Source organism: Rhinolophus hipposideros, assembly GCF_964194185.1.
Source record: "Rhinolophus hipposideros genome assembly, chromosome: 20".
In the NCBI taxonomy this organism is placed as follows: Eukaryota; Metazoa; Chordata; class Mammalia; order Chiroptera; family Rhinolophidae; genus Rhinolophus; species Rhinolophus hipposideros.
In genome coordinates this window covers 17716123-17739929 of record NC_138066.1, presented here as the reverse complement: position 1 = coordinate 17739929, position 23807 = coordinate 17716123, and the positions used below count along the sequence as shown (strand labels likewise).

General features: G+C 35.4%; 1 protein-coding gene across 1 annotated transcript in view; it reads left to right on the top strand.

The window, feature by feature from the left end:
* The window catches only part of NLK (nemo like kinase), a 142771-nt gene that overhangs the window by 59261 nt on the left and 59703 nt on the right, over positions 1-23807 (top strand). The window contains exon 2 of the mRNA XM_081028362.1: positions 18373-18502. Coding sequence (XP_080884488.1) covers positions 18373-18502 — 130 coding nt within the window. The remainder of the gene's footprint in view (positions 1-18372; positions 18503-23807) is intronic.

Sequence of the window (23807 nt, the reverse complement as noted above, 5' to 3'; positions counted from 1 at the left end):
CCATATCATGCCAGCAGGTGTAAGTGCCCAGAGCCAAGGCGGCCTGCTGCCAGCCCTATGTTAGAACACCAACATATGAAAAAAATTGTTCGCAGTGTTCTTATTGTGGGTGATTTATTTCATTTCCTTTGTTGTTCTATTTTCCATAATTAAAAATCAGGGGTAAAGTAAATTACAATATTTGCCATTGCATTTTTTCCAAAATGTATGTTTTTTAAAACTTACCCAGCATTTAAAGCATGTGTACTGTGGTTTAAGAACCTAGCATGGAATACATAGAATAATGATTTGTGTACCTCACTATACCTATTGTATTGAAAATATACCTCAAACAAGATTTACTTGTTAAATTTTTTTAGTTTTTAAAATATTTTTGCATATTCAGTACCTATTATCCTCAACTAAATTCTATTATAATAGTGTGCTTTATTTATATGAACAAAATAGTATTTTCCTATACATTGCCATTTAAAATCATTTCAATTCATATATAATGAATATACATATGAGGTCAGACAATTAAGTTCGTGAACTTGTTGCAACAATGTTGCTAACCTTTTTTGATATCAAAGGGATTATTCATTATGAATTTGTACCAACTGGACAAACAGTTAACCAAGTTTACCATTTGGAAGTGCTAAAAAGGCTGCATGAAAAAGTTAGACGACCTGAACTTTTCACCAACAATTCATGGCTCTTGCATCACGACAATGCACCAGCTCGCACGGCACTGTCTGTGAGGGAGTTTTTAGCCAGTAAACAAATAGCCAGTGTATTGGAACACTCTCCCTACTCAATGACTTCTTTACCTGAAGATAAAAGAAATATTGAAAGGAAGACATTTTGATGACTTTCAGGACATCAAGGGGAATGCAACAACAGCTCTGATGGCCATTCCAGAAAGAGTCCCAAAATTGCTTTGAAGGGTGGACTAGGCGCTGGCGTCCATGCATAGCTTCGCAAGGGGGGTACTTGGCAGGTGACCGTAGTGACATTCAGCAATGAGGTATTTAGCACTTTTTCTAGGATGAGTTGGCCAACTTAATTGTCCAACCTCATATTTATCCCAAAACTTTCTTTGTAAAATTGGGATGTGTTACACACCATGTACCTTACATGTCAGCAGATGTGTTCCAGATTACATAGCAGGAAACCATGGGCAACAAAAACTAATAAATGCAGAAGCTATATACAGTTGGAGACAGTAACTCACTATCGGAATTTCAATTCAAATAAATTTATTGCTCAGTAATATAATAAGATAAAATTGAGAGAATGAAACGGAAATAGCAGGCACATGTGCTTTATTTTAAATGCACAGATTTGAATACACACAATGTCTTAGTAAATACTTTCAGCATAAATTTACATAAAACACCCTCAGATTACGGTGCAATAAGGTAGATGTGAGTAGCAAAACATAAGTTTTCAACCAGATGAAAAAAGGGAAGTACAGGGGCGGCCTGTTAGCTCAGTTGGTTAGAGCACAGTGCTCTTGGCAACAGGGTTGCCGGTTGGATCCCCGCATGGGCCGCTGTGGGCTGCGCCCTCCGCAACTGCATTGAACCGGCTGCTTGGCTTGGAGTTGATGGGTCTTGGAAGAACACGTTTAAATAAATAAAAGTTTAAAAAAAAAGAAAAGGAAATACATACTACAAAAAGCTATACTATACTTGAAAAAGCTATACTTGAAAGACATGAAAACCCTCATCACTAATTTTTTTAGCTTAAAAGGCTAGCAAAGCTAAACTTAGTTTTTGTTCAAATCTACATGTCTACTTCAATAAGAAAAAAATCTGTATTTAACGACCTAGTTAATCTCAAAAGGATCTAATAAAAGAACAGTAATAAGGTAGATAAAATTAAGATGAGAATTACTGAAATAATTTTTATAAATATTTAGAATTTAGACTATAAAAATTTAGAATACGATACAACTAGGTAACTTTTTAATACGTCAGTTGCAATAGGAAACACAAGAAAATCTGCTGAAATCACTGGTAAGTTTTTCAACATGTGATACCTATATCATATAAATAGCTACTAAGCACAGAAGGCTACCAGTTTGTTTTTTGAGGCAGACAGATACAGTACTTGATAAAGCCAGAACATAAAAATGACGACCAATCTTGTTGATAAACATAGATGGAAAAACTCTTACGTAAAATAATGTGAATAGAATGCATTAAAAAGTATTCAACATTTAAATATTCACCATGACCAAGTGAGATTTAGTATAGAAATTTAAGATTGCTTTGGTATAAGGAAAGCTATTACTATACTCCATTCTATTACTCCGAGAAATGGTAAAATCAATTAAACCAACATTCATTGGGATAGGGAAGATACTATTCTAGACTCTGAGAAAATACAAAGATACATGTTAGTGGAGTCCTTGCTCTCAAGGATTTATAATTGGCAAATTAAAAAAGAAAATTATATAACAATGAAAATCATAATGTCCCCAAAATACTTTAAAATATTCTAAAAATATTTTATAAAAATCAACCGCTATTTATGAAACCTTAAAAAGTATAAAGGAAATAGGGTTTTCCCATATATTTGTAGCTAAAAAGTCAACATTAGCCCAAAATGGAGAAGGAGAAGCATCACCCATTTTAAAAATAAATAAAACATGCAGTTTGCTATAGAATGTCAGCTAATGTATAAATGCTTTTTCAAAAATTAAATGAGGTACAGCTATATGAAAGAAGGAAATTAAATTATCACAATGTAAATGATAGTTATAGACCTAGAAAATCTAAAGAATACAACAGTATAATAATTGAATTTAGGAAAATTGCAAATTTTAAATTAAAAATAAAGGACAGACAGTATCCGACTTATTAGGATTTAACTTACAGTTTTTCAGCTTTGTGATGGTGCAAAAGCAATATGCATTCTGCAGAAACCATACTTCAAATTTTGAATTTTGATCCTGTCCTGGGCGAGTGATATGTGGTAAGATATTCTCTCGTGATGCCGGGTAAAGGCAGTAAGCTGCAGCTCCCAGTCAGGCACGAGATCATGAGGGTAAACAACCGATACTCTACAGTATTTATCAGGACATTAACCCCACTGTAAGTTGAGGAGCATCGTATGTTATTGTATTTTAACAATAGGTTATATAACAATAAGTATAAACTTTTTTATAGTGGTAAATATTTAAATACTTTAGCTTAATGTGTGTCTATGTGAACAATAAAACTTTAATAACCATTAAAGAAGTTTGAATAAAAGGGATGTTGTACTCTGGTTAATGGGAACGCCAAGTGTATTAAAGTCCCATGTGTACTATATTACTATATTTAATATTTAATAAAGTAAGATACCATCATATCTTAAAAACTTGGCACTACAAATGTGAGCACCACCTGGGAGCTTGTTATAAATGCAGAATCTCAATTCCCCACCCCGTTCATAGTGAATCAATCTACAAAACACTAATATTAAAGTAAAAAAGAAAGAAAAGATCATTTTTCTGTATTTCTTTGAATAAGCTATTAATATGGAAAACTGCGAGGTGTGATCAAAAACCACGGTGAATGCTTAAATTAAAATTTATTACAGTAAAAGACACATCGCCATTAAACCCTCTCAAAATACTCCCCCTCATTTCATATACACTAATCCCATTGTTCTTGCCACTTTCTGAAGCAGTTCTAGAAATCCTCTTTCATGAGTGTCTTTAGTTGCACTATCGTGGCTGCCTCCATGTCCTGAATCGATTCAAAACGTTTATCTTTCGTGGTCATTTTGATTTTGGGAAAGAGCCAGAAGTCACACAGTGCCAGATCCGGTGAATAAGGTGGATGAGGACACACCGTAATGCTTTTATTTGACAGAAATTGCCATATACCAGAAGCGATGTGTGACATGGAGTGTTGTCATGATAGAGGATGATTTACGGGACACTTTAAAACACACCTCTCAACCGTAGCTCACACCCAACTGACTGCACCGAACAAGCTGAAACTTGTCACACACTGTTACTAAGGTTCGAGGCACCGCTTCCTGTATTGAAGATCCCTGCCTTTCCATTGGATGGCACTCAGCAGCAGCATTCACCATATTTTTTTTTTATCACACCTCATATATGGATATCAAGGGGAAAAACTATACAGGAAAAGATCAAAATAGGGCGTTTTCTACTGACAAGAACCTCCAGTAAAATTTGAGTAGATGTCGCTGGAGCAAAGACATCTTTTTCTTTTTTTTTTTAATTGGAGAACAGTGTGTTTTTCCAGGACCCATCAGGTCCATGTCATACCGTTGTTTTCAATCTAGTTGTAGAGGGTGCAGCTCACTTGCCCATGTGGGAATCAAACCGGCGACCTTGGTGTTATGAACATTGCACTCTAACCAACTGAGCCAACCAGACGCTCCTGGAACAGACATCTTTGTCTTGTTCTTGATCTTGGTGGGGGAAGCATTCCGTCTTTCATTGTGAAGTAAGATGTTAGCTCTATGTTTTTCAGATGACCTTTATCAGATTGAAAGAGTTCCTTTCTATTTCTAGATTTTTAATGTTTTTATCATGAGTGGGTGTCGTGCGGTGCGGCCTGCAGGGTCTCAGCTCCCGCTCCCCACATAAGAACGCAGGATATGGTGAGGCCAAAAAGGAACATCCATGGAGCCATAGGTAGGGGAGTCATACCACTATATTCTGGCTGGCGGCTGGGTTGGAGACACAGGATGCAGGAGCCACACTGTCTGCAACCCACCAAGCACTTCTCTCTGCCAACAAACCTCACTTGCTAGCTGCATTCTGCTTTGCCAGCCACCTTCTTCTTGCTAGCCCCCATTTTCTGCTAGCATAGCCACAGCAGTTATATTAGTGGCCAGTGGCTCACTGGTTACAGCTGACTGCCAACTAGCCACAGCTGATGACCATCCAATCACAGTTGATGGCCATTGTGGGGACAGAGCCCCAGAAAGCAGTTTCCAGGCTCTCAGCCTCACATAGAAAGGTGCTGGCTCGGGTAGTAAATGGCCATCAACTGTGATCCGATGGCCATCAGCTGTGGCTAGTTGGCCGTCAGCTGTAACCCGTAAGCCATTGGCCACTAATATAACTGCTGTGGCTACGCTAGCAGAAGAAAATGGGGGCTAGCAAGAGCGGATTGCAGAGAGGCGGATGCTGCTGGTGAGAATATAGTGGTATGACTCCCCTACTTATGGCTCTGTGGGTGTTCCTTTTTGGCCTCACCATATCCTGCGTTCTTATGTGGGGAGCGGGAGCTGAGACCCCACCTGACACCCTGCACGACAGCCATTTACTACCTAAGCCAGCACCTTTTCATGTGAAGCTGAGAGCCTGGCACCTGCACTCCTGGCTCTGTCCCCACAGTGGGGTTAGATTTTTGTTGTTGGATTTGATTTCTTACTCATTTGTTGTGGATGTTTTCATCTATGTTCATGAAGGGTATGGAGCTGTAATTTTCATCTCTTGTGATGTCATTGTCTGACTTTGGCCTTGTAGGATGAGTTGGAAAGTGGTTAGTTCTCAGTTTCTGGAAGAATTTGTGAAGGACTGGTACTATTTCTTCTTTAAATATTTGATATAATTGACTAATGATGCCGTCTGGACATGGACTATTCATTGAGGTAATATTTTGAATCATTGATTCAATTTCTTGTTACAGTTTTATTCAAGATTTTCTATTTCTTAGGACATTTTCAGTAATTTTTATCTCTCTCAGACTTTTTCTATTTCATCTGAGTTTCCTAATTTGTTGGCACAAAGTTGTTCTTAACATTCCTTAATAATCCTTTAATTTGTATAGATTCAGTAGTGATACCCTTTTACTATCCTGTCCATTTGTATCTTTTTTTGTTGGTCAGGCTAACTAAAAAGGTTCATCAATTTTTTTGACCTTTTCAAAGAATCAGCTTTTTATTTCATTGATTATCTTGATTTGTTTTTCTGTTTTGTTGTTTCCATTCTGATTTTACTGTTTCCTTTTGCTTGCTTTGGGTTTAATTTGCTCTTTTTCAGTTTTCTTTAGGTAGAAACTTATATATTACTGATTTGAGATCTTTATTTCCTATATACTGTTTAAAGGTATAAAATTTCCCTCTGAGCACTGCTTTAACTGCATCCAATAAATTTTGATATATTGTATTTAATTTTCATTCGATTAAAAATATTTTCTAATTTGCCTTGTGATTTCTTCTTTGAACCATGGATTATTTAGAAATGTGTAATGTTTTAATATTTGGAGATTTCCAAATTTATTATTTGTAATATAATTCCGTTGTGGGCTGAACGATATATTTTAACTGATTTTAGTTCCTTTCAATATATTGATAACTTGTTTTTTTACCTAGCATTTGGTCTTTCCTACAGAATGTTCTAAGTGTGCTTGGAGAAAAATGTGCATTCTATTTTGTTGAATAGTGTTCTGTAAATGTTACTCAGGTCAAGTTGGCTGATGATGTTATTTAAATATTTTCTATTTGTCCTTAATTTCTGTTCAGTTATTCTTTTGAGAGTAGGGTATTAAAACCTTCAAATATAATTGTTGAGTTTTCTGTTTCTTCTTGTCAAGTTTTGCTTTGTGGATGTTGGGGCTCTATTTTTAAGTATGTGCAGGCATACCTCAGAGATACTGCATGTTCAGTTCCAGACCACTGCAATAAAGCAAGTAGCACAATAAAGCAACTAACACCAATTTTCTGATTATCCAGTGCATACTAGTATAAAAGTTATGTTTACACTATAGCATAGTCTTAGTGTGTAATAACATTATGTCTTAAAAAAAGAAAAACAATGTACATACCTTAATTTAAAAAATACTTTATTGCTAAAAAATGCTAATCATCATCTGAGCCTTCTGTGAGTTGAAATCATTTTGCTCGTGGATCTTACTTTCAGTTTCTAGAAAAACAAAAAAGAAAAAATGCAATATCTGCAAAGCAAGGTATGCCTATATATAATTGTTATACTTTACTCATGTGGTTACCTTTTTAACATTATGAACTGTCCCTCATTGTCTCTAGTAATATTTTCTTGTCTTAAAATCTATTCTGTCTTATATTAATATAGCTTCGCCAGCTCTCTTCTGGGCACAATTTCTATGGTATATCTTGTTCTATCCTTTAACTTCCAACCTATTTTTATTTTTTAATGTAAAGTGTGTCTTTTGTAGATAGCATATAGTTGAATCTTGCTTTTTAAAAATTAAATCAGACAATCTCTACCTTTTGATTGAAGTGTTTAGTCTATTCACATTTAGTGTAATTATTGATATGATTGAATTTACATTTAAAGTTTTAAATTTTTGTATATATTTCAATGGTTTTTTGTTCCTACATTCTTCCTTCAATTTTTTTTTGTGTTAAACAAATTTGTATTTCAAAATTGTATTTCCTTGTGTGAAACAATTATTTTTCAGTTGACCATTTTAACTCATCTGTTTATTTTTTTTAATCCTCTTGGCTTTTTAAGTTTTTCTTTATTGATTGTTCTAGGGATTGTAGTGCACATCTTAACTTGTGAACAGTCTGTTTCAGATTAATACTGTCTTACTTCTGGTAAAATACAGCAACTTTGCTCCAATATAGCTCAACTCCCTCTCCCTTTTGTCATATACCGGGGGTGCCAAAAAAAATGTATACAAGTGAACACTTTGGTTAACGTTGCTCAAGTAGTAGTTCGCCGTAATCAGAAGAGTCTGGACGCTGATGGTAACCACTTTGAGCATCTCTTGTAATTGCAGAAGTCAAACGTGACTTGTATTCATTTTTTGTTATTGGTATATATTAGAATTTTAATAGTTTTTTCCTTTTTTAAAATGTGTATACATTTTTTTACACCCTCTGTATATATCATATAGCCCCATCAGTATATTCTTTTTATCCACATATCTGCCATTTCTAATTTTTCATTTCTTCCAGTGGATTTGAGTTACCTTCTGGGCTTATATCCTTATGGGCTAAAGGAAATTTTTTTGTTATTATTTATTGTAAGGCAAGTCTGCTGGCAACAAATTCTCCCAATCGTTTCTTTTCTTGGAATGTATTTATTTTGCTTTTATTTTTGAAGTACAGGGCCTTTTTTAACTGGATATAGAATTTTTGCCCATTCCTTCCCCATCACTGCAAATATGGAATTCCACTGCCTTCTGGCCTTTATTATATTGGATGAGAAGTCAGTCATTAATAGTATTGTTTTTCTCATTATTTTCAAGAGTTTATATTTGACTTTATCTGTGTTTGACTATGAAGTATCTAGGTGTAGAATTCTTGTGTCTATCCTACATGGAAATTTTTGAGCTTTTTGGATCTGTAGATAGATTGTTTTTCATCAGATTTGAGAAATTTCAAACCATTATTTCTTCAAATATTTTTTTCTACCCCTTCTTCTCTCTCCCCTTCTGATATTCCCATTAGGTATATGTTGATACACTCAGTGTTATTGCATGGATCTCTGGGATTCTGTTCATTTTTCTTCAAATTTCTTCCTCTCTGTTCTTGAGATTGTGTAATTTTTAGTTCACTGATTCTTTGTGCTATTTCACATCTGCTATTGGGCCAATCTGGTGAATGTTTCATTTCTAATGTATTTTTCAACTGTAGAATTTTATTTGTTTTTGTTTTTGTAGTATTGAGATTTGTGTATTGAGATTCCCTATTTGTTGAGTCATTTTCACCATATTTTTCTTTAATTCTTTAAGCATGATTTCCTTGAATTCTTTGAATATTTTTATAATAGCTACTTTTGAAATCTTTCTGAATACAATATCTGGGCCCACTCAAAAACAGTTTCTATTGACTGCTAGTTCCCCTGAGTATGGGTCACATTTTTCTGTTTCTTTACGTATCTTATACTTTTTGTTTGTTAAAAACTGTGCATATTTGATAATGTATTGTAACAACTCTGGATCTGATTCCTCCCCAGTCCCTTTCCCACCCCTGAAGGTTGTCATTATTGCTATTAGTATGTATGTTTCTTATAGTTAAGTAACTTGACTGGACTTAATATCCAATATCTTTCTCTCCTGTGGGGTGCAGCCACTCAAGTCTCTGCTCAGTTGTTTTTTGTTTTTTAATTGCCGTTTTTAGTTGTTAGCCTGGCCTTTTTGGGGTCCCCCTTGTGTCTACATAGTTTAGTGGTCAGCCAGTGATTGGTTAAAGGTTGTACTCAGACATCTTGAGCCAGCAAGGCTTCTACCCTTTGCTGATCCATCTGTGAGTATGTTAGTGAGCTCATCTAGTGTTTCAATATGCCCAGGCTTTGATTTTCTGCTTAGCCTTCCAGTTCTTCCCTTCAAATGCGGGAAGCCTCCCAGCTAGCCATTGATATGTGGACATCTGGGCCCCCTCCAGTCAATTCTGAGCAAATACGAGCATACAGTCTCTACTTAGCCAGGGATGTGTGAGAGTTCGCCTAGCCCCCGTGGCTCTCATTTCCAGAATCTCCTTGTTACATTTCTGGATTTCTGTTAGTCTACCCCTCTTCTTTACTGGGACAGCAGCCTCAGGCTGACAGAGCTGTAGGCTTTCTTTGTTCTTTTTCAGTGGAGTTTAATACTTTTACTCTCAGTGCCATTGGGTGTGTATTTTCACCCTTCACTTCAGATCACATCAGCAACCTCTGACAGTGAAGCTTTTGGTTTTCATGGCCAGCCCTGCTCAGGTACAACTACTGCATGAACTCTGCGTGGGTGGGGTTGGGGGGGTGGGTAAGAAGCAGCCCCAAGCAATAACACCCCGACTCCCACCGTTCTTACCCAGAGTTCCACAGTTTTTCATAAATAAACACTTTTAAGTTTGTCGTTTGACTTTGGTTGTTTTCTGGAGTCCTGAAATGGTTGTTTTTGACACTTTTGTCTAGTTTTATAGTTGTTTTGGTGGGAGATTTGCTGACCTCTCCAGTTTGCCACAGCTGGAAGTTCTGCCTCCTGTTTTGTATTTGCAATATTTTTGGTTTTAGTTATTTTTAAAAGGCTAACTAATTAGAAACCTGAGGCACATTTATCTATTGTAGCTGCTTCAGCATTTTGCTTCACAATGAAGGAAGTTAGGAGATTGTGATTAGATTAGGGGTGGGACTGTAATTCTGCTGACAGCACTCTCCTGTGGAATGTTTCTTAGTAGCATATTCTTGTGTAAGAATGAAGAAAACTTTTTTTTTTTTTAGGCAAGCAAATTCCTTTGGAATTCTACCAAGACATAAGAAAAATATTATGTATACTTCTCTCTACAGAATGAACTAAACAAGATCTGACAAAATGCATTGGGCTGGTATAGATGTACATTTTTATGAAAAATAGTGGAAAACATCTTCCTCTTTAAAAATTGCTCATTATACAAATTTAAATCTAAAATGCATTTTTATGCTTGAAAATTTGACTGGGAAGTTTGTCTTTTTTAGTTATGTAATAACATACACAAAAACACACACAAAATAAAATACACAGATCAGTGATTTATCGCAAGATACACACCTCTGTAGCTGCCATCCACGTGAGAAATAGGACATTGCCAGCACCCAAAAGACCCTCTGCTCTCCCCTCAATATCTCCTCTCTTCCCCAAGATAACCACTATATTAACGTTTATGGTAACTAATTCCTTTCTTAATAGTTTCTGTCTCCTAAGTATGCATCCCTTTAAACATTAGAGTTAAACTTTACTTACATTTTTAATGTTATAGAAATGAAATCTTACAGTATCTATTCGTGACTGGTTTCTTTTGTTCAGAATTATGTTTGTGGATTAATCTGTTACCTCATGTAGCAATAGTTCATTTTCATTGCCGTAGAGTATCCCATTATGTGACAATTTGTTTATCCATTCTGTTCATGGAAGTTTGGGTTGTTTCCAGTTTTAAGAGTATTACAAATATTGCTACCATGAACACACCTATGTGTGTTTTAGTGTATAGACATGCACATTCTTTCTGGGTATATATCTAGGAATCAAAATGCTGCATCACAATGTATACAGACATACCTTCCTTTTAGTGTATAAAGCCAATCTGTTTTCCAAAGTGATCATACCAATTTACATTCCCACTAGCAGTCTATAAGAATTACCATTGCATCACAGCTTCACCAAACATTTGGTATAGGCAAGACTGAAATATTAGCCATACTGCTGGTTATATAATATATTTTACTGTGGTTTTAACTTTCGTTTCCCACATGACTGATGAGGCCTTTTCATATGTTTGTTAGCCATTTGGACTATCCTTGTTTGTAAAATGCCTGTTCAAGCCCTTTTTAGAAATTTATTTGTAGGAGTTCTTTATGTATCTGCATAAAAGCCCTTTGTTCCTCATATGTGTGTTGCAAGCAACTTATACTATGTGGCTTGCATTTTTTACTCTTAGCAATGTACAGATATGAAAAATTCTTGATTTTTAAAGTAGTCAAATATATCAGGTTTTTTTCATTGTGATTAGTACTTTTTGTGTCTTATTGAAGAAATCATTCCCTGTTCCATTATCATGAAGTTATTCTTCTATATGTTATCTTCTAAAAGCTGTGTGATTTCAATTTTCGCATTTATTCTATAATCCACCCACAATTTATTTTGGTGTATGGAGTGAAGTAGGGATGAAGTTTCATTCTGTTTTTCCATATGGATATCCATTGTTCCAGTGCCATACATTAAAAAGAATGTTGTCATTGTCAGGGTCCAATCAGGAGGAAGAATTATACCAGTTATTTAAACAGCTGAATATGGGGGTGGGGGGAGTGGGAACAATTGCTGATCAGTTGTAAAGTTGTTTGTAACTAAAGTCTAAAGTTGTAGGTAACTAAAAAGACAAGAAGAGAGCACTGTAGTGTATCAGGGAAATAGTAGCTACCACTGCTACAGCTGGAGGGATAAAGAGAAGAGGCTGGAATTATTAAGACTTGGAACCCCATGCAGCAGAAATGCAGACATCTAAGGAAAGGAGACTAACACCCTAGTGCTGGTGACTAGGGTGGAGAATGCAGGGAGGGTGGTTCTACAAGTGCTGGGAAAACTATAACTGGGTTCAGTGACTGTTACAGGAAGGCACTACCACTGCTGGGAGTTAGAAGTATTGGTAGGGTGACACAGAAACAAGAGACAGACAGGAAGCCCGCAGGAAGGAGCAAAGCAAGTCCTTTTTTCCTCCTCCAGCCTTGCAGCCCCTTATTGGCAGAGCCTAACATGGAGCTAGTTGGCAAAACCAAACTGGTTTGCAGAGTATATAGATGGATAGGTTTGAAGCTGAGAAACAAAAGCTTAAGGCACAACCTTTCCAACTGCAGAGACAGATTTATGATAAGCCAGGTGTCTATGCAAGACACTTTCTGGGTCATATTGCTACTTCATTGGTCTACTGTACCAAAATTACAGACTAAATTACTATAGCTTTATAGTAAGATTTTATATCCAATAGAGCTATTATTCCCACCTTATTCTTCAAGAGTGTCTTAGCTTTCCATGACATAATTGCATTTCTATTAAAATTTTCTAACTGATTTGTCTAGATCCACAAAAGGAAAATCCTTTGGGGTTTTGGTTGGAATTTCACTGACTCAATCAATTAGTTCGGGGAGAATTAAAATTTGTACAATGTTGAGTTTTCTAATCCATGAATATGGATAGCATGTTTCTTCATTTATTTATATCTTCATTTCTCTCAGTAATGTTTTTTTCAATCTTTTTATGTAGAGGTCTTGCATAGCTTTTGTTTGCTTTACTCTCAGATTTTTTTTTATTTTGAAAATTTCAAATATATATTTCCTTTACTTTTGAATAGCTAGGCCCTGTTATACCCACCAACCAGATTCAATAATTATCAACATTTGCTTCATTTGTTCCAATAATACTTATTGCTGAAGTATTTTAAAACAAATCTTAGACATCATGTCATTTCACCTATATATATACTTGAGTATACATTTCTAGAAAATATGAACATTTTATTTATAACCGTAATTCCAAACCATATTCAAATTTCCCCTTTTATTTCAAAACTAACTTTTTAGTGGTATATTGGTTGGTATGTTCAGACAGTTTGCTTTTAACTAACAGCATATTGGGACTTACATTTTATGTTAAGTAAGTTAATAATTTAATCTGATTACCTTCATGAGCATTCAAATTATACTAACAGTATTTGCTTCCTAAATATTTTAATAAATATTAGCTTAGCCACTAAAATACTGAATGATAAAGCATTCCCTGTGTCAATTAAACATTTTTTTGATGATGTGAACTTTGTTTCTAAATTCATTACAATTTTTGACATCTACAAAACCATGTTGTTATAAACCTACGATGTGAATAAAACCGTTCTTTCATTTGTTATCTTCTATATTTATAAATCTAATGTGCAACAAAAATTGCCATTCTTTATTTTAAAAAATTTATATTCCTCAGTGTTTCTCTTACTGAACACATATCTTTAAGGAAATCATCAGTAGGATTAAAAGCAAGCACATTTTTGAGTGACATTATTTTGGTTTTGGTTACCCTTTGTAACCTCTTTTTGCTCCAAGTGTTAAAATGCAAGGAGGTGTGGTTGTGAATTATTTTTCTTTGTGGCTTTTTAAAGAAACCTTTCCTTCACTGCAACTGGTTCTCCTATCCCTACAATATTCATAGGTGTGTTTCTAGGAGAGGGCTATGGCTAGTGGGCCATGAAGGCTAGGCTGTGTCATGTTCACACTCTAACATGAGACAATTCCCATTGAAAAGATAGTGTGGCAGCTTTCCTGCAGGCCGGCCAGACTCCTCACAGAGATATTTGACGTTGACTGAGGAGGAAGAGTCTCTATGACTTCCCAGCATCTGCAGTGAGGATGGAACTAATAAACACATGATCTAAAGAACAATAAAATATTCCCAAGACAACAATTAGCATAAAGTGATTTCCACCTTTATTTTAACTTAATCAGTGATTACTGGTGAGGAGTTGAGGAGGTCTTAAAAGTTAGATCTTACTCACTGGTAATAAGTATTTGAAAATAAATATGGCAGCCTGATATTGGATTGCTTGACTATTCCTTATTCATCCTCCCTTATCAGCACCCCTGGGTGTCTCACTACAGATCAGAATAGCCCTCCTGCTGGGATCATTGCTATTTATACTTATTTAAACACAAAGGATGTTTAAGTTTATATTTAACTCTGTTAAATGTAGACGTTTTGCTGCTTCTGATCATTAGTTTTAGGATATGAGACAAAAATGAACTATTTCACTGCTCCAGCTATTGTATAAGGCCTTTTTTCCTTGTAATATCAGATTCACAAATTTAGGAATCATTTTATAAGTATCTTGAAAACAAGAAAAGAATCTCTGATGTAGAGAGCTAACTCAGCTATTACCAAATTTGGATAGACATTGAAAAAAATCCGAAAACTCTGGTTGGTTGGAACAAATTAAATATGAAACATGAGAATCCTTTTTATGTGTTTTCGGGTGGAAGCAGGCAAGCCTAGAAGGTTTGTTCTTCTAAACAGTATGCAGCTCTGTAAATTATGTCAGAGTGCACACAAACTATAGCCTGTTAAAATCCTGGTTAGAAAAACCAGAGAGACGTAAAAATAAATTGCTTATTCCAAGGACTAAGGTACAAATAAGATACATTTTCTAGACTTATTTGTTGTCAGAAATTTTACCTCATAGTCTGCTATTGTTTTCTCCAGACTTAATCTAAATACAAGTAAAAATAACTTCTAAGGAAATGAATTTCAAAATGAATGTGAAAGCAATAATCTAAATATTTAGAGTCCAGTTAGGAGGTTCTGTTATTGAGATGTGTACTGTATTGGTACAGTTGCTGTAGTAATTGTACGTAAAGCAAACCACAGGATTGCTGATTACAAGTTTATATGAATAGAATTAGAAGAACCCGATTTTCTTAATCCAAGTCGAAGCATTCTCATTAGAAGTTATTTTCTTTGAATAGTTAAAAACATTATCAGAAACATGTACTTGAAAACTACTAAAATGTAGGGGAAAGATTCTTAACATAATATGAAAGAGGCGCATATGATTTGGAGATTCTTGCTGACTAGTTACACTAACTTAAAGATGTTATAACATAGCGTTCCAGTGCCTACAAAAATATCCTCATAAACTTCACTCTTATTTCATTCCAACCCTTCTGTTCGTCAGTAATTTAAGCAGATATGTGGCAATGGTCACAGTTTCCTGGGATTAAGAACACTCTACAACAAAACGACCACACCAGATCTAAAAAGCTTCCTGTTTTGGTATTGTACTCTTTTGACTGACTTTATCTCTCTAAAGAATGGCTTGTGGGTTCTTCTGGCTGTTTAAAAAAACAGTTGAGCTTGTATTCTAAGTGCAGAGAAGGGTTGATGCACTCTGGGCAGATGTGAGAAAGAAAGGATTCTTTCTCACAATCCTTAAAACTTTTATTTTTAATATATTGTTTACAGAATCAAACATTAATTTAAATCTTAGGAAGGAAGTGCCGTTAGTATAACTTGAAGCTCATGAAGGTAATTAGATGAAATGACAGATGACTGTTTTATTGAGGGCATCCAGTACTTAGTAGAGAAAGTAACTGACCAGGAAGTGAATTATAAGTAGAAGGATGGCTCCTTTTTTCTGAAATGAGGAAAGTTGCCCTAAATGTTATTTGTTATCTCTGCAGCTGGACCTTCATTATCAAGTGCAGTTGGAATAACCAGGGTATTACAGCAGGAGAGAAACTAAGCACAGCAAGTCTTTTAGTAACAAAGAAAAGAAAAGAATTCCTGTGTAACAGGCTTCCCACGCTTATCTGTGTTCTGCGCTCCTGTTTGTGCTGAACTAAAGCATCTGTTACCTCAAGTTAAGAGAGAACAAACTCAACATGGCGTGAAATTACTGCGCAGCCATTCACATTCATTAGCGCTATATTGTTACCAGCCACAGGCATGACTGACTTTTGCATGAATAATAAAATGCTGCTTTGTGAATTTTTACCTTAAAAAAACATTACTAGACACAGCACCAACCTTGAGCCAGGTGCGGGCTTATCTTAGAGCAGCTTTCCTCCCCACAGTAGGGTCAAGACCAGTAAGAAGTCAAGCTGGGAAGGAATAGTTCTGTATGAAGCCTTTAGAAAGGGCACTGTGTTAAGTCAATTTACTCATTTTGTAAAACTAATATTTATTGTACAGGTATTAAAATTACTAAAGTACCATTTGGCAGTCATCGTAGTAATAATTGATTCAGGTAAAAAAAAAAAAATCATCAGTGGATGCCAAGGGTAGCGAGTCAGAGTTTGATAAGGAAAAGAATATTCGCAGTTACAAAGGGGAAAAAAATAGGAACTTTGCAATGGAAAAACCTGACAGACACCTCATCCAATTGATCAAAATTAGCAATAGTAATGAAAATTGACATCGTGTGCCTCCTAAAATGATGCACTGAAAAGATATCATTGATATCATGATTTGTTAAAAAATGCAAAATCATGAGAAAACACCAGACAAACCCAAATTAAGGAACAGTCTACAAAGTAATTGGCTTATACTCTTCAAAAATGCCTGTGTCATGAAAGACAAAGAAATGCCAAATAACTGCCCTAGATTAATGAAGACTCAAGAGATATTGACAACAAAATGCAATGTGTGATCCCAAATTTTCCTTCCTTGCTTTTTCATTGACATTTTTCTCTTCTAGTCTCTAGCTACAGAAGTAGTGTATTTAAACAGAAAAAAATACGTATTTAATAATCTGAATTAAATACTATATTCAGTTTCCTTCCTATTTTACTTTTCTAGTTTATATGGATTTAAGTAATGTGGTTTTGGGTTGCTACTTTTTAAACAACAGTCAAGCATGTTAGGTCTCTTAGCCTAGTTGAATTACATTTCAAGGTGTTAAAGAGTTTAAAATAATTATTATTTATCAAATTTCTAATCAGTTGAAGAAAGAAGAGTCCTCGTGCTGTTTAAAAATACTAGAATGCACCAATTAAGAGTTTCATGAGCGTTCAGGAAAGGAAGCAGTGATCTCTAAGATGAATTTATAAAGAAGTCATGGTATTCATAAAGAAGTTTGGTATGGTTTTTAGACAGGTAGATAACAGGAATGCTTTATTTCAGGAAGGCAATTTGATGAATGTCTGATTTCCTTGTGAGCAAGATGAAGAAATAAAATAGAGTGGTTGTAGTTAGTTAAATAAATAAATAATTCGACAACCATATCTAAGATTAATGATTGGATGCCAGTCTCATAGATGGTTTCTAATGTTACATCTGTTGCAGAGATCTGTTCTCAGTTCTGTTCTAAACTTTAATTAAAAACTTGGATAAAAGCATTGATGACCTACAGATCAGATTTTAAATGACACAAATCTGGGAGGGATAACCAAAGCATTGGATGACTGAAACAGGAAATGAAAGATAATGGTAGCTGGGAATGATAAGTGGGAATCTAGCAACATAAATCTGATAGGAATAAATTATACGATGACAGCCATTCATAGATGATGGGTGGGAGGAAAAAAGCTTTCTGTTAATTTATGGAAAATCAATTTGCCAAATGGCCAGTTGGCCAATGTTTACCAAATTTATTGATTTTTTTTTAAACTTTGATTTAATGTATATCAATTGGGTCCAGTCAGAAAAATGGAAACCGCACTCGTATTTCAAACATAGGGAAGGAAATACGGGGAATTGGATATACAGGTGTTAGATGGCTAACAAAGAACTAAGAGGGACACTGAGCTCTTAAAGAGGTAATAATTATAGGAGGCAGCTACCACACCAAGAGCTGAGAAATGAAAGGAAAGAGGTGATTATAACCTAGAATCTATCGCCGTAAGCTGACAGTCTTCTCAGGACGGGACACTGTTCAGCTTGTGGTGGTACTGAAATCCTTATTACTAAAAGCTGTTCATTTATGTAAGAAACCAAAATATTCAAGTCGTGTCCTCTATGTTGAACCGAACGTCATAACATCTGAGTGAACATCTCGTTCATCTTGAATTTGGCTTTGAAAATACAGCGTAAAACTAATTTGACCTCAATCACGTTAATGTTCTATACTGCCCCTTTCCATAACTCCGTGTGCCGTTTTCAAAATGGCTTTGCCACTAATAGTCCTTCCACCTTAGATGAATTGCCAGGTACCCTCTCAGAAAGACTAAGTGTATATAGACATTTAGACAGGAATTTTTTAAAAAAGAAAAAAGCGTAACAGATGCGTTGTGTAGGCTAAACATTCCCTTTGATTATAGGTACAGGTGTGTACTTTTTAAAATCTTTCTCACTGACACCCTTTAGCATTTAAATATTAGTGGATTTAATATTTTGTTTTTAAGATAAAGATATTTGTCATGCTCTGAAACATTAAAGAACAAGGTTTGGAATTGATTTCTCTTGTCTTTTTTTTTTCTCCCCCTGAATATGGCTTCTTTAGGTCAGTAACAGATCCAAGAGATGGAAAAAGAGTAGCACTCAAAAAGATGCCCAACGTCTTCCAGAATCTGGTCTCTTGCAAAAGGGTCTTCCGGGAATTGAAGATGTTGTGTTTTTTCAAACATGATAATGTAAGTGAAACTGGTGTTTGGGATAAACTATTGGCTAAGCATGCTTAATTGTATGAGTCAAGAGAAAAAAAAAAAAAAGTTAAAAAGGGAACATGCAAGTCATTAATGCGTTTGGAAACCTGCAACGAATTAGATCCTTTTTGTGAACAGTGAGCAAGTTTAAGTGAATTCTAAGATTTATTGATAGATAAATATTAATTGATGCAAAGCAAAGGTTAATATTTACTAGGTTGGTACAAAAGTAATCGCGGTTTAAAAGGTTAAAATAATTGCAAAAACTGCAATAACTTTGGCACCAACCTAATAGCTGAGGAACAATACTAATATTCAACATAAAAATAGAGTGTAATATGTAGTCTGGGTGATTTAAGTGAAAATAACTGGCCTCTGATTTTATGTGTTTTATTTTTATCCTTTAATGTTTCTATCAGAGACTGAGTTATAGATGTGGGGAAACATTCTCTTCTCAAAAAACAAAATAGTTATTAAAGTAACATAGGTTAGCTTTTTTATGGCTGTGTTTAGAGTTGTCAGGACTCATGGGTGAATAGAATCATTGTGGTTTGAGAGATAGCTTTACCATAATTAATATTGATTGAAAAGTTTGATACATGTAAAATTTACCTGGGGGATGATAGCTTTGGGCTCTTAGTTTTCAGTTTCATGTGGAAAGAAAAACTGCCTCACATTCTGCATTTGGTACTCAACCTAAGGTATTTTTTAATTGCTGAAGTAAAAACTTTATCAGAAAAATAATAATTTCTTGTGAGTGTCATTGCCTATTTGTACAGTAACCTTTAGAACTTTGGCCCAAGTGTGGTTCTCTCTTTAAGAGAGAAATTTGTGTAAGTTTGAAGTATTTGGTAAAACCAGGAATATCAAACTTTGGTTTGCTTGAAGCTCTTTGGTTTGACATATTTCATTTTAATGACTACCCCTCTTGAAATCTATTTTCCTTAAACTTTTTTTAAAAAGTTGTTGCTATCTTTCAGCCAGTTAGAACTATCTAGCTATATGTTTGTTCCACTAACTCTCCAAATACCACTCAAATTGCTATTTTAGGACTAGTTCCTCAGATTATGGAAGTGATTTAGAATGATGTCTAGTGCTTGCTTAGTTACTTATTTCTCGAATTTGCGTGAGTACCACTCTGCCATCAAAGAGTACAAATCTTGTGTACATTGGCAGAGACTCAAGTAAAGGTATCCACAGTGAAGAAATGTTTTGAAGATGGCCACAGAAGTGTGCTTACTAGAGGCTTCAAATGGTTTATTATATTCAGACCTATCTTGACTTCTTTTATAAAGGAGGGATGGTATGTACAATAGGCTGCTATCTGTATATATTGGTGTCTTTTCTCGTAACTCATTCCTACAGAGTAACTAATTAAGTCACAAAGACAGTGTCAGAGTGAGTAGTGTAAGAAAAGAAACAAACTGGATTATTGAAAATCACACCTTATTAAAACATAACAGGGGTGGCCGCTTAGCTCAGTTGGTTAGAGCGCGATGCTCGTAACACCAGGGTTGCTGGTTTGATCCCCGCATGGGCCACTGTGAGCTGCGCCCTCCACAACTAGATTGAAACAACTATTTGACTTGGTCCTGGAAAAACATACTTAAAATAAATAAAAGTTTAAAAAAACAAAAACAACGTACCCACCACTGTTTGGAGCTCCTAAGCTCTATCATAAGAGTGGTAGTGACTTCTGTGGAACTGTTCAAAAGTGAGGCAGGTAGTTGGAGATGAAGAGGGCGTAGCACCACTGTTTTATACATAATGAATTTATGCTGTGCTCTGAGATCTATCTCCAAAAGCATCTCAGGGCCAGCATACCTGGTATGTGTGGAATGCCAGTCTAAGAGGCAACTGGTATTTGATGTAGTTAAGGCAACAAATGTTTATTAATTGTGTCCTGTGTATAGAATGCAGTGCTACTAGGTCATGTGGAGGGTACAAAAATGTTTTAAAACATGGTCCTTTTTTGAGGGGAGTAAAGTAGGTGTTTTAACACTTGTTACTATGTGTCAGGGAGTATGCTAGATACCTTATATATATTACTTCATCTAGTCCTTAAAAGTCTTATCAGATAGGGCTTGTTATCCCAGAGGAGTAAACCAAAGCTTAATGTTAAAACTTGCCTGAGGTCAAGGTGGCACAAGTTTGGAGTCTAAATCCGTCTTGCTTCAGAGCCCATATTCATTAATTGTGTACACTTTTATGGTACACATCCTTTATCCCCAAATTACATTAGCTTCTAGGGGTTTCTGCCCACGAGGAGTTTGGTAATGTGATAAATACGATGATAACAGTGCTATGGGAGGGCTGCCTGCATGGTTAAACCTTTAATACTGGACAGTGTGTTCTCTGCATAGCAAAAAGCCGGGAAACCAAACCTGGAATTGTACTAAAATCACCAGGTGAGCCTTCAGAATGTGGATTCATGGGTCTCATCCCACAGGTACTACATTGGGATCTCTGGCGTTGAGCCCATTGAGCGATATTTTTTTAAAGTTTCTCGGGTGAATGCTAGCAGATGAGTTCCATAATATGAAGGAAAAGAGAGAAATTGTTGTGGACTTCGTAACTCAAAGTTACTGCAAAAAGGGAGAAAGTAAACCTTAAGATGAGTCTTTTGCGATTAAGATTTGATTGAATAGAAGGAGAAGAAAGGAATGTCATGATGAAAATGACATCTGGAAAAATTAACCTGGTAATGAGTTGTAGGAAGGTTGGATTTTAATTTGGATGGTTTTTTAATATGTCAGAGAATAGCTACAAAGCTCTGGGAGTCTTTGGATTTTCTTTTGAGCAGAACCTACAAAGTCACCCTATCAATTCATTGATTTGAGGCAATCTGACTCACGCACACGCACGCACACACATACACACACACACACATAATTTTTTCCCTTACAGAACAGGTTGTTTATCATCTTAAAGGATCGGTTCACCGTGATGCGATAAATAGAAATGGGTTTCACTTTCTAAAGATCGACGTTGTTTAGGCTTATCACTAATGTCTAGTCAGAATCTAAGCTATTATAAAATCTGGCAAAATGTTTTTTACTTCACCCACCTATGCACATGTGTATGCATGTATACACACATAATTGTCATTAACACGGAAAGGGGATGATTCCGTTTCTTCTCAATCTTATACTCTGAGAATCTGATGACAGCTATGAACCCTCTTGGAAAAATGCGCTTACACACAATTTTTATGTCACTTTAGGCTTTCGCTAGTCCTCTAAAGCCCATTCAGAGCCCCCTTGGGCCTGTTGATTCCTGCTAAGAGTCTCTAATACAAGTCTTGGGCTTTTTCTTGTCCTTGGGCAGTAGCACTAAGCACACAATAGGCAGTCTTTGAAGAGTGAGTGAGTAAAGGAATGAAAGTGATGATAGAAAAAGAGAAATCTCAGGGTCTGAAATGATAGATAAACTCAGTGATCTCTCTCTCTCTCTCGGGGTTACTTTTTCCAATCTTTTGGTTCTGGATTACTCTAGAGAGGAGTAGAGGAGGCAAAGAGGATCATTTGTTTTCCTTTGTATAGTCTGACCTAACTCAGACAAGGCCTCTTTGGATTCCTACCTAAGTAAGATAAATAATCGTACCAATAAGAGACCATAGGAGCCTTCTCTAAATGCACATGTGCTGTTTAGCTGTAGACATTATTAATGCTGATGATTCTGTCACTGAGGAGTGTGAAACACCCAAAGGTGAATAGATTAGTCTACTTTTGAGTGGATGTGTTTGTTTCCTCTGTGCCTAGAATTTGTGGTACTGGGCAGATTCTTGATGCATTTAAAATCACACAGTCTCTTGTGGAAAACTCATTGTTGTTAATCAGCATGTTCTCCTGAAGTCCAGCTGTATATTCAGTGTAATCCCATCCAGAATCCCAGTAGGATTGTGTGTGTGTGTGTGTGTAAATTGACAAACATTCTAAAATTTATGGAAGTGGAAAAGACCTAAAATTCTCCAGACAGTCTTGAAGAAGTTGAACAAAGTTGGAGATGCACACTTCAGGCATTGAGACATATGACGAAACAGTAATCGAGGCAGCACAATAGATGAATGGAACAGAATAAGGCATCTATAAACTGACATACACATATACAGAGGGTGCGAAAGTGTTAACATTTTTTGGTACCCCTGATATATGTGCACCTGATTTACAAGAGAGGCACCACTACTCCAATCCAGGAGAGAATGGATGGCCATTTCAATAAACAGGAATCAATTAGCTATCCATATGAAAAACCTCTACTCACAACAAACACATAAATTAATTCAAAATGGATCATAAACTTAAATGTGAAAGGTAAAATAATAAATCTCCTAGAATAAGACATAGGAAAATATTTTTATGACTTTGAGATAAGCAAAGATTTATTAGCTGAACAAGCAAAACATTTTCCATTTAAAAAAAAGATTGTTAAACTGGACACCATTACCAATAAGAATTAATTCTCATCAAAAGTTAAGAGAATGAAAAGACAGATCTCAGACATAAATCCAACATAAAAACTTGTTTCCCGGATATATAATGTGACAGAAAATTTTGTTGTTGTTGTTGTTGTTGAAAATTTTAAATGAATTTTAATTTTTTTATTGTTTTTTAAATTTATTGGGGTGACAATTGTTAGTAAAATTACATAGATTTCAGGTGTACAATTCTGTATTACATCATCTATAAATCCCATTGTGTGTTCACCACCCAGAATCAGTTCTCCTTCCATCACCATATATTTGATCCGAAAATTTTTTTTTAATAAATATATAGCGTTTGAGGAAGACCATTAGAAATAAATATTTTACTTGACATTTTTCAAACTGTAAATTCTGTATCTAAACATATATCTTATAAAGAGCTACAAATCAAGAGTTTCTGCACATCAGTGAAAGACTTAAGAATTTCACAAAAGAGGATAACCAAATGGCTAATAGGCATATGACAAAGGGCTCCAAGTCTTTAGTAATCAGAGAAATGTAAATTAAAACTACAGTGAGAAACTACTATATACCCACCAAAATAGCTAAAATCAAAAAGACAGTACCCAGTGTTGGCAAGGATCTGAACCAACTGAAATGCTTATCATTGCTGGTGAGAGTGTAAATTTGTAAAATTTACATTTAGGAAAACCAGTGGTTTCCCCTAAATTTAAATATGCACCTACCCAGTGACCCAGCAATATACTCCTTGTTATACTCAAGACAAATTATTTATATATCCACCAAAAGACCTGTGCGTGAGTGTTCATAGCAGTTTTATTCATAATACCTAGAAATTGAAAACAACCC